The sequence below is a fragment of the Triturus cristatus genome, chromosome 10 (genome assembly GCF_964204655.1).
Source record: "Triturus cristatus chromosome 10, aTriCri1.1, whole genome shotgun sequence".
NCBI lineage: Eukaryota > Metazoa > Chordata > Amphibia > Caudata > Salamandridae > Triturus > Triturus cristatus.
The window spans coordinates 588,689,727-588,701,730 of record NC_140593.1 but is presented as its reverse complement, the minus strand read 5'-3'; the positions used below and the strand labels follow the sequence as shown (position 1 = coordinate 588,701,730).

General features: G+C 42.8%; 1 protein-coding gene across 3 annotated transcripts in view; it reads right to left on the bottom strand.

Annotated features, from left to right (window-relative positions):
• The window catches only part of SNX29 (sorting nexin 29), a 1,557,993-nt gene that overhangs the window by 1,104,891 nt on the left and 441,098 nt on the right, over positions 1-12,004 (bottom strand). For all 3 annotated transcript variants that reach the window (XM_085632108.1, XM_085632106.1, XM_085632107.1), the window contains exon 13: positions 7,617-7,745. In XM_085632108.1, coding sequence (XP_085488234.1) covers positions 7,617-7,745 — 129 coding nt within the window. The remainder of the gene's footprint in view (positions 1-7,616; positions 7,746-12,004) is intronic.

The following is a 12,004-nucleotide window of genomic DNA, read 5'->3' as shown; positions in this document are numbered from 1 at the left end:
CACTTGCTGCCTATCATTGTTATACATTGTCGTCAATTCTGTGTGACTATAACGTTTTTATGTATTGTCTGTCTAAATATTGTTTGCTAGGACCATTCTATATTGTACCGATAGCTACCCAGGTCCCAGTACCATTGGGTTTACCCCTTTATGTATAAGGATAATATAGCCAAGCAGCTGATGGGCGCTACACCATGAGTGTCAGGCTAGATAACTGAATAACTTCCTTCAAACTGTTCTGGCTATGATTAGGAACAAGTGTCTAGCTCCTCTTTGGAATTGGCTACTAATTGTGGCAGTGCTTTTGGAGAAGATGTTGAAGACGATAAATTCGTAATCTTCTAACAAAGTTAATCTGGGTGCCCTAGAAAGATGGAAAATCGTATCTTGACAATGCAGTGTAGGAGGAATTCATCATTATGCCTAACTCTAGGCCTACATACTTTGTAATGAAGAGTTCCAACTAGAGGTATTATTACACGCTGAGGAAAGTGAAAGTATTATGGTTCAGATTACTGTGCCTAGCCATGGTCAAGACAGTCAGTGAAAAAGGCGCTAGACTTATCATGTTTTCTTTTCACCTGCATTCTACAGAGGTTGCATCTATAGATAAGGGGTTCGTTCATCCCAATTGTAGAGTGTTGATCATTCACTGAGGGGGAGATTCAGCAGAGGCGGAGATCAAAACAGTTTTCAAGCACAACCATATCCAGTAGGCGGTGCATATTATTATTTATTAATATTGTTATTTGTTAAGCGCTATGAATCATCCCCAGGGGGATCTCTTGGCACCACACTAACAGGCAATGGAAGCAGAACTATGTCTAGTTAGTGATTAATTAACCAGGTCTTCAGGAGTTTTCTGAACTGCGTGAGATGAGCGGATGTGAGGCGGCAATTTGTTCCAGTGATGGGGAGCCAAGTAGGAAACAAGTGACCACCCACTCTGGTTTTATTTATCCTTCTGGGACATAGTAACAGCTGGTCGCTATATCTGAGTTGTCGGGTGAGGATATAAGGTATTAGCTTATTTTTTAGGTAAATTGATCCCTTTCCCTGCAGTGTTTTAAAGACTATGCATAGGAGCTTAAACACTGCCCATTTTTCAATAGGCAACCAGTGGAGCAGGCGCAGGAGGGGGTCAGATGGAGTCCGGGGGGGGGCGGATTTAGAGCAAGGCGAGCTGCTGTATTTTGCACTATCAGCAGCCTTGAGAAAAGACCTTCCCTTATCCCAAGCAGTAGGGAATTGCCATAGTCTACTGTGCTCACTAATAGTGCCTGAATTAGAGATTTTCTGGCTGAGAGAGGAATCCATGGGAACCCCTTCTTGAGCATTCGCATCATGCCAAAACATGTGCCCGAGATGCATTTCACAATTTCATCCATGGATAGATTGTCATCCAGTGTGACTCCAAGATTTTTCACCCATTTTTTCGGAGTTGGAGACACTCCTAGTTCTGGAGGCCACTAGTCAGCAGACCATATCTCGTCTGCTTTCTGAATAGGAGAATCTTGGTTTTATACGTGTTCAGCTGCAGAAAGTTTGCAGTCATCCACGTTGCCAAATTTAACATGCAGTTTTTAAATTTTTCCTTAGTGATAGAGGGGTCAGGATCAAACGTTATTATCAATTGAGTGTCATCCGCATGTGAGATGGTCTCAAAGCCACATGATCTGACAATCTTAGCCAGGGAGGACACATAGATGTTAAAAAGAGTGGGACTAAGAATAGACCCCTGAGGTAGTCAAGGATCATGGACTGTTATGTAAACAAGTCTAGCTGAACTACATGTGTTCTATCAGAGAGAAAATGTTCAAACGATTTTAGCGCCATTCCCCTGACCCCAAACTCTCTCAGCGTTTGAACTAGGAGTCGATGGGAGATGGTGTCAAACGCTGCTGATAAGTCAAAAAGGATCAGCATGGTTGGGGGTCTAAGGCTAGCTTTATAGTATCAGTTACTTCCATTAGAGCTGATTCTGTGCTGTGTGACGCACGGAAATCTGACTGAGAGGGGTCTAGTAAGCTATTCAGTTCTAGATACTCTGTTGATTATTGACTAGTGCTTGCATAATTTTGGAGAAGAAAGGAAGTAGTGATATAGGTCGTAGTTCCGCAAGTCCTGTGGGTTGCCAATGTTTTTTTCAGTATAGGTCTGATTCGGGCCATCTTCCACTTCTGAGGGAGAGTGGCTGTAGTTAATGATAGGTTACAGATATCTGTAATGGGTGCCACTAGGGCCGGGGCAGAGAAGAGATAATATGTGTGGGGGGGGCAGGTCTAGAGAGGAGCGTGATTTCATATTTATTAGTAGGACCTGGACTTGCTCAGGAGTAATTGCTTTAAAAGCTTCCAGTGGGAAAGGGATCAAGTCTAGAGCGTTTGAATTGATGGTAACCGAACTAGGTTCCTCCTTGTTACTGAATGAGCTATAGATAGTGGTAATCTTTTGTTGGAAGTGATCTGCAAGATCATCACAGAGCTTTTGGGAGGAGGGAGTAGATTGACTATTTACCCTCGCGTTGGTGAATTCTTTCAGAATCTTAAACAGCTCTTTGGAGGAGTTTTTTGCTTAGCTAATATTGTCCCCTAGATGAGATCTTCTAGCAGTTTTGCACTTTTTTAAATATGCTCTACAGGTGATTTTATAGACTAGTTTACCTTCTTCCAGTTTCGATTTCCTCCACTTCCTTTCCCATTTCCTACAGGAGGCTTTTTCTTTCTTGAGGATTTCGGTATACCAAGGTGCTGGGGCGTCCTTTTTCTAGGTCTTGCTTAATGGTTGTGGGGCAATAGTGTCTAAGGTCTTTGCAAGTGAGTCCTCTAGCGCTACTAGAGCTGACTCGCTGTCCACACAGTCCAGTATGGTTTGTGGGTTAAAGGAAGGGTGAACGAGGAGAGAGTCACCTTCCTCCAGGGTCTTGAAGATTTCAGGGTGATCTGACATTTATCATTGACATTTGGAATTTTTAAGGAAAATTAAGGCCAAATGGTCTCTCCAGTTTAGGGCTATGGGGGATTCCACTGTTATGTCCGGTATATTAGAAAAAATGGTATCCAACGTATGTCCGGCTATATGTTTGGGGCTAAATACTTTTGGAAAGAGACCGAGAGATTCCATGGCCGCCGTCAGATGGCTGGAGTTTGGGTCTGAAGAGATGTCCAGGTGGTGATTAAAATCCCCTACTAGTAGAAAGTTGTCTGCTTGAAGAGTGAAGGGGGCTAGGGATTCCATCAGCGATGAGCTAGAGTCTTTTTTGTCACTAGGTGGCCGATAGACCACTGCTCCCATCCAGTTAGATCTATGTGCTACCTCCAATCTGAATACCATAATTTCTAAGCTAGGGGTGGAGACTGTGTCCAAAAGCTTGAAGTTTAGGGGCAGGCATGTTGCGATGACTATTCCTCCTCCCTTCTTCTTCACTCTGTCCAGTCTAATGACACTATATTTTTCTGGAAATGTGATTGCCAGAGAAGGGAAGGCATTCTTGTGCAGCCATGTTTCGGTGAAGAAACAGATGTCTGGTTGGATAGTGTCTAAGAGGTCCCAGACTTCTGCTGCATGCTTTGGGATGTAACGTGTGTTGAGGTAAAGGCCCTGCAGGTCATATGGTAGCCCTCCGCTATCACATGCATTCTTCCATGGGGAGTTCTTGCTTATACCTCATGAGTTTGCGGGTTTGAGGGTCAGTTGCATACCTGTCGGGGGTGGGGGGCTGGCAGGGAACAGGTTACATTCAGAGCATTGCCCAAAATCCAGACCACTAGCCAGGGATATCTTTCCATTACACATGGTCCTTTCAATATTGTCACCAATCTCCAGGAGCTCAGCTCTCTGGTAGGTGCGGGGAGCATTTCTATCTTGTCCCTGGAGTAAAAGATGCAGCCTCATTGGTGGCTGCCGGCATTCAGGCGCGGATGGGCGCAGATGGGCTTGCCTTTGGCACGCCAGCTGCGCGCTTCCGCATTGGGCCTGTTTTATGTGAGTAGGCTGAAGCCCTGTGCAAGGGATTATGGGGGACGACTAGAGCGTAAACTGCTCAAAGATGGGACCTTCAACAGGGCTGCCTCTCTCCACTCAATCGGCCTCCTAGCAGGACCGTGGTGGACCAGAGAGTAGCCTGGGGACGTTGGGTGCTTAAGGTGAGCATATCACTGACGCACTCACAATATCAAACAGTTATGAATTTTCTAACAAAAGAATTTTGCTGAACCAGCGAGAAAGATTTTTTTTCTGTTGCCTCAAGAGCTTTTAATTACCCTGACACAAAGCGATCTACAAGAAACATTAACGGGCAATGTCCCTTAGCACTTGAGGCAAGGAAGATATGTGGTACATTCTTAGTATCTGCACTGGTTTACCATTACTGCTGTAACTCCAAAGTGGGACACCCAAGCTCCATAACGGCTACCTATCCAGGTCAGAATCAACCTATATTTGAATCCTTCTTAGGACGATGTGACAAGTTTGGAGGTTCTCTCTGTAGTGCTCTAGGGAAAAATAATTAATGCTTAATGTCCTGCACCAGAAGGATACATAATTAAGTGCTCCTCAAACAGCCTTTTAAAATACTCCTTGTTACACCTTGTATTAAATGGGACTACAGTCGAATTGGAAACTGACCTCATTTACAATATACATGATCCTTTGGCTCCTATAAAGTCAATGTGTGAATTAATTGATAAACATATTCCAGGAGACCTTTCCTTCCTTGTTAAAAATCAATCAATGATGTCCTTTGCTCATCATGGGCTACAGAATTGCATAAATCAATCACTGAGGTTGATTAGTCCCTGATGTTTGTAATCAGATGTTTGAATGAATTAACATGTGAACTACATAGAAAATATTAAGGAGTCTGCAAGCTGAATAACATTTACATCAGGATGATGACAACTGAGACATTGCAACATGTTTATATAGGTAGAAATGTATATGGGAGCGAATCTCCAAAAATATTTGCTACACACAGATCAACCAGTGGCATATGAGAGATGGATTAGAGGAGGGCAGGTAAACCAATGCTGTGTCTCCATAAGTCTTAAAAACGGAAGCCCATTTTCTGCTAGGCACACAATCGGTGTTGGATGACCATCATCTAAGAGCATAATAAAATAAATAAATAATCATTACCACTATAATTAACAAAAAGTACATCCTGCTGTACACTTTGTTGATATTGCAAGAAGGTGAGGTAGACCTTGCACCTGGTGTCATCGTGGTCAGGGAAGAGGCACAGGATGTGGTCGGTCCTAAGGAACTTTGCAGGGCACTGGGGACAGTTCTTAAAGGGTGCACGTTCCATAACACTGGGTGCATTCTCCTCAATGAAGAAGTCAAGTAGACAAGGACTACTCTGCCTGGAAAGGGCCCAAGGCCCTGGAAGTCAGAAGCCAATCGTGGATCAGTTACCGGAAGTTAGCATAGAGCAAAACAGATTGCTGAGCTTTATTTTCCCCCCTCAGAATCGAGACACAAACACGAGCGTATGGAATGCATCGAACTCGGAGCATCAAAGGTACACTACTGAACCGGATGGCAAAAAAAAAAAAAAAATAACGGAGTCAGGGGCTCAACATCTCCTATACTAGCGCCAAGAAACCAATCAGTGTACGTGCGCTTAAGAAATTATTTTAACAGAACATAACAGTGCCCATGTGCATTGCCAATTAAAGAAGGAGTCACACTATACCTCGTGACTCGAAACACTTCTTCTACGGAAAAGAATCTGCAAGCATCCAAGCCCAACACTAGACAGCAGGAGTATGCAGAGCATTGTGTATCTACAGCAACACATGCTTCAAACATATGGCTACAAACAAAAATATTATGGAAGGAAATTCAGAACCCCCTCTGACTCCAGAATATTCTGCCTAGAAGAATAGTGTCCAAAAATCACGGGGCTTCTCTGCAATACATCAGACAAAGTCTTCATCATTCAGTTTTATCAAAGAAAAGTAAATGAAGAAACTGAGAAGCTGAGATGTGATCTAATGACTACAATTAAAAATTAATCCCCAGGAGAAGTGGATTGAATCCCAGCTTCTCTATTATATGTAATTCAGATACCTAATCTTAATGGCAGTGCTAAATGTGGCTCAGTGACCCTAGGGCACACTAAGGATGTCCCTATGGAGCACTAGACCTGAATATTTGCAGTTTGGTGGTCGCTTGGCATAAGTGGCCCCTCAAACTGTGCCAAAAAGGAAAACAGCACCAGTGAACTTTGAATAGAGAGGTGTGATTTTCCGCCTGCCACTTTTCTGCCAGTTGCAGTCCGCCCGCTTGCCTGGCGGGCGGAGCTGGACCGCTACAATTGTTGTGGATCAGGGCCAAGCACCGCCAGCATGATTATGATGCTGGCTGTAGCCAGCCTTTTCACTGTGGTGGAACCGCCACGGAAAGGCATGTGGAGACATGTTCCGGGGGGCCATTGCGGGCCCCCAATGGGTTGGGGGGAGTGTGGGTGCACTAGGGGGGTCCTCAAGGTACCCCCCTACATGTCCCTGTACCAGGTGGCAGGCACTGTGCAGTGCCTGCCACGCAGTGCAGTGACATTCATGATTTTCACACCGTGGCGGTGCTGCTGGCAGCTTCAACCACCGCAATGTTAATCGCCAGAATCCACAGCCACGGTCAGATTTCGACTGTGGAGCATCCTAATTGGACCGGCGGTTATGCCGCGGTCCTTGCGGGCGGTCTTTTCCCGCTACCATGGCAGTCAGGGAGATTTTCCAACTGCCATCCTAATAGTCCCCCAAATCTGTATTATGCTGAGATAAAGCACATGGGCAAAAAAAATACGTAGATCAAAACAATATAATAGAAACCTATAAAGCTCTCTATAGGCATTAATATATTAAGAGCGAAATGGATAATTTCTAAATGTCACCATGACAGAGCCAATCTGGGTTGTGTGTTTGCTCCATACCCACTTTGGGCCACTGCCAGTAATATACCAGATAAACACGGTTCAAAATATTTTAGTGAAGTTATGTTTGCCCTTTTACTTTTTAAAAACAATTGATGTGGTAAATTTTCACTCATTTAGGATTGGTTGAAAATCATTAGATTTGCTAATGATCAGTGACTGGAGACTGAACAGACTGTCAGCGAAAGAGGCAATGGAGAAAAATTCAGTCACATACAAGATTCATTCTATTATTGGGTTATTAAGGGATCATATTGGATAATGCATATAAGGTTGTTAGCAGCCTGACACTGGTGGGTGTTAGTCTATTTTTATTAGGCTGTGATTCAGACTATGGTTAATGTCATGCTTATGTGAATTATGTCACTGGTGGATACATTTCTTTCATTGAATTTCATGATAACATTCTCTGTGTTATTTCGTTTACTGTAAGCCTATTGTTTTTATTTTTTAGCATCTTTGGCTATTCTCTTGATCGTGTTGTTTTTGCTTATACATTAATTCTTTCACTAAAAGAAATAATAAAAAATAAACATGCTCATGAGGAGGACAAAGGGACCAACTGGTAGATGACCATCCCACTAGCCAACAAACAATCATCCTGCTTTCTGGACTGGTGAAAACATGAAAGAAGTTTGAAAAACTGACCCCAATTTTCCAGAGGCTGTGTACAATCTCTTACCTCGTCAATGCCTGAACCTTCGTCATGTGTCGTTCCTCCTGTTCTGTTAATTTTCTTTTTAAGTTATCAATTTCCTGTCGGAGTACTGCAGAATGCTCCATTTCTCCATCAAGCAGATTTCGCATTGATCTGAAAAGAGGAAGCACTTTGTGTTAAGGCTTCTGAGAGCAACTCAAGTCTCAAAGTGTGAATAGACAAAAATAATAAATATGACAGTTTTTTCCGAATTTCTGATCATCCCATTTAAAATATAGGCACCTTGACTATTCAGAACACATATATTTCTTCAATTAACAAATGTAAAAGAAAATTGCTGTGCATATTCCTAATTGTTTTCCAAACTAGAATTGTGTACAGTTGTGCATTTGGTCTGACACAAAACATTAAAAGGTTAAGAGCAGTGTAAGTAAAATGTAGTGTAAGAAATCCATCTTTTTGTGTGTTCCCCTGAGTTGTTTTTCTTTTTAGGATCTTTGAAAACTGTTGTTTTATACCTCTGGGCAGTGAAGGGCTGCTAAAAAGTCTTCGATGCATGTGTTCTTCCCTAAAGCAGTGGGAACAGTTTGGTCTAAATGAGCAGCCTGTGTGACTTTTCTGTACATCCAATATGAGTAAGCACAAATTATACAGGCCAGGTCTGAGTGTGAGTTTGCAATCTGAGTTACAAATCATGAAAGTTTTTTTGATAGACTAATCACCTGTCCTTGTGCCTTTAAAAACCTACATAGCGCTCAAAGTTCAAATATGCGAGTTGTGTACACACTTGCATGTTCAAAGGCATAACATGATCTAAGGTGCTAAGCTGTTAAGTGATGCTCCAGCCACTGCACTTTGGTAAAGGTGTGCAGTGTCAAATGCTTAGTCTTCTAACCTAGACCAGTAAGTAACTAAGAGTGCCATTCGTGCAACATACAACTAAGAGGCTAAAGTAATACCAATAGTTAACATGTATTGTTTCATATGTCTCAAAAATGGCTTTTTATAAGGTTGCCATAGTTCTGTATTTTAAATAACCAGTTCAAACGTGGTGCCTATCATGTGCTGACTCGTTGAGTCCCTTCATCTAGGTCTTAATTAGTCTCTCTCATACCTATCATGAAATTGGGCGAAGTGTGAAAAGGAATGGACTGCAGATCCGAAGCTTTTCCAGTGCAATTGACTTACTCAGCTCAACTCCTTTCTGTTGGACTCAAATTTGTCAAAACAGAATGCCATTGACCAAAGGCCTGCTAAGACAAATCACTGATAGCAATCACTGCCCCCTGTTCTGACCACCTCTTGACAGAAAAAAACCGGCAGTTTCACAAAGCAACGCTCTCAAAGAGCATTCTGCCTTCTGGTTTGGCATCTGGGAGTCAAAAGGAAAAGCAAGTCTTTTAAAGTTGCCTGGTCACACAGGCACACAGGAGCCTTACTCCATTGAGAGATAGCATATGAGTGCCTAAAAGGGGTGTATTTGACTTTAGTCATGGAAGAACTAGAAAGGATGGCCTTTCGTTAGGAGGAGCTAAGAAAGCGATGAATCCTAGTCATGGCTAGAAAGTAGATAGGGCTTTGTGGGCTCTGTTTTTACCACAAGTCAGCCAGTCACTCAGAGTGCTTCCTTGGATATGGAAGACAAGTCTGCTGTAGAAAACTTTCTGCCTGATTGTGAAATGACTGAGGAGTACTACTACGTCTACATAAACCTCTGATTCTGCAGGTTATTCTTAGAGTCAAGAAAGATGGTATCTTGAAAACTCCAAAAAAAGAAAGGATCCAGGACGTCTATGCAATACACACCCGCAAAACAAGTTAAAGTTTTCCCTACAAGTTCCAAAACATGGAGCTTAGAAACATCCCGTCCATGGAAGACTAGGGCAAAATGTTAGGCCAGATTTTCAAGTTCAGCCCACTAAGCTATTTGTTGTGAAAAACCTGTCTCTAACGTGAGCTCACAGAGAAGGAACTGGACATTAAGTTCAAAGGTAAACCATGAAATGAAGAGAGGGACCAAGGAGTGCCAAATAACAGTCCAAACTCAATGGCAGAAATTTCAACAGCTGTCCCACAGTGTCTGTCAGTAGAGAAAGCACGCACAGTTGTGGTGAATTTTGAGAGTAATTTAAAAGTAAGGAAAGCAGAGATCAATAAGGATAACATTAGAATTAAGAAGGCTATAAGAGGTCATGAGTGACACAGACTGACAGACAGACTGTGAGCAAGAGGATTTGGGAAAAGTAAAGAGGTGAAGATCAACGGAGTGGGGAAGATAGGAAGGTGCATGTTGAGAGAATGTTTGGACAAGATAACTGGACTACAGACCATTTACTGAATTTAAGACCAATTAAAGATGTATAAATCTGTTGCAAGTAGAAAGCCAGACAACCTTTTGTCAGTTGCTCAAAACAGAGCCATGGCTGGGAGATTGGCGCACTCAACCAAATGTATAAGTAGGATGTCGCAAGCCAGAAATGTTTTCAAAACCAATGTCTAGAAGTTCTCTGGTGCTCCGGAAGAGCCATCCATTCTTTCCCAATGGAAAAGATTCTGGAATTGTCGTTACAATTCTCGAGGCACACAGAAATGATTTGAGGTGATGGTTTCAAAAGTCTTTTGATTCCTTGATTGGTAATACGAGCCCTTTTGCCAGCACGTGTTTCGTCTCAAGCTGTTGGTGTCACAGCAGACTTCCTCAGGGCAAGATTTAGGTCTCTCCAAACAGATGGTCCATACAATTTTTGCAGACACTCCCAGCGGACCGGTTACCTAAGGGAACATACACACCGATTATTAAATACTTCAGCTTCTTTTTATAACAAATATGTGCACAGTGATTAAACAGCTGGAGTCTGACGTGACAACCGCCGGTAGAATTTGACAAAGACCATAAGCTAAAGTCTGTTTGGAGAGACCGAAATCTTGCCCTGAGGAAGTCTGACGTGATACCAACAGCTAGAGACGAAACACGTGTTGGCAAACGGGCTTGTATTACCAACCAAGGAATAAAAATACTTTTGAAACCACAACCTCAAATCATTTCTGTGGGCCTGGAGAATAGTAACAACAACCTTTTGTCAGTTGTGAGAGCCGACTAGTAATGAGGAATACCACATCGGGTGAAAAGTTGATTATTTGGTCAAAGGGAAAGGGAAAGCACATTTTGGGAGACCTAGAATACCCTATACCAACAGTTAGGAAAAATAGAGGTGGATGTGATTGAAAATGGGTGGAGCAAGAGAGAGGTTAATGGCTAAAGCATGATGGAAACAAGATTATTCTAGCTGGTCATCTCCATCTTGAGTGACATGATCGATGCCCTCTGACTGTTAATACTCTTTTTAGAGACTGACTATCAGCTGCAGGTCTCTTGCTAACAATTTACATATAGTAGGCTTCGGGTCAGCCTCTTGTCACTGGCCTGACACTTTGTCATTCAAATATTGGCTAAGCCCAGTGGAGTATTCATCTAGTAGTATTGGCTGCTTGTGTGAATAATTCCACCTTCACTTAAGTGCTTACTTTGAACGGCAGGAAGGATTATTTTAATAGCCATATCAGTTCATTCCAGTTGGCTCACTTCTATGTTTTTCTCAGTCCATTCTGCCCATTTCCACCTTCCCGTGTGCACTCCTCATGGACCCCAATCTTGTGTTCCTCCCTGCTTATTGTTTCTCTGTGCTCCTTGAAAATCCCCAAACAGTCTGCGAACCTCTAAGCAAACAGGCTGATGTATGGTTGGCCTGATTGGCTGAAGATCTGCTTGAGACTGTCCTAATGAATTTCACATTTGTGACAATCAACAGGGAGCTTCTGAAAGCATACGCCTGCTCATTCTATACTCCTGATAGATGTTCCACCTAGACGTCACTCCTTCATGATGGCCCCGCCCCACAACAAGTGCTGTCTGATACGAGTTGAGATCTTCTGCCACCTTACTTGGCTTTGTGCTATATGCGGGTGGTGTTGTCAATTCTTAGCAAGACCAACTGTTTGGATAGTTGGGGTAGGAATGCTTGTAATCCCAGAAGAACAACTTGAAGCTTTAAAACATTGATATAGAGAGGGAGGGATTTCTCCTCTTTTGACCACAGACCTCTGGGGGAGAGATCTTGAATGTGCGCTTCCCAATTTCATCGAGGTATTTGATCATCATGATCAGCTTAGCTTGTGTGGGCTGGAATGGAAGACCCACTGACAGGTTGGGTAAGAATATCCACCATAGTAGACCCCATTTGAGATGTTGAGTAATGTTTACAATATCATCACAAGACCCCGCTCTCTGCATCCATTGTAGTTCCAGTTTCTGTTGAATTGGCCTCATCTGTAGCTGGCAAAAGGGAATTAACGGTATACAGGATGATATTAGACCTAGGAGTGATTTGTAGGTTTTGACCAGGACTTTGTCG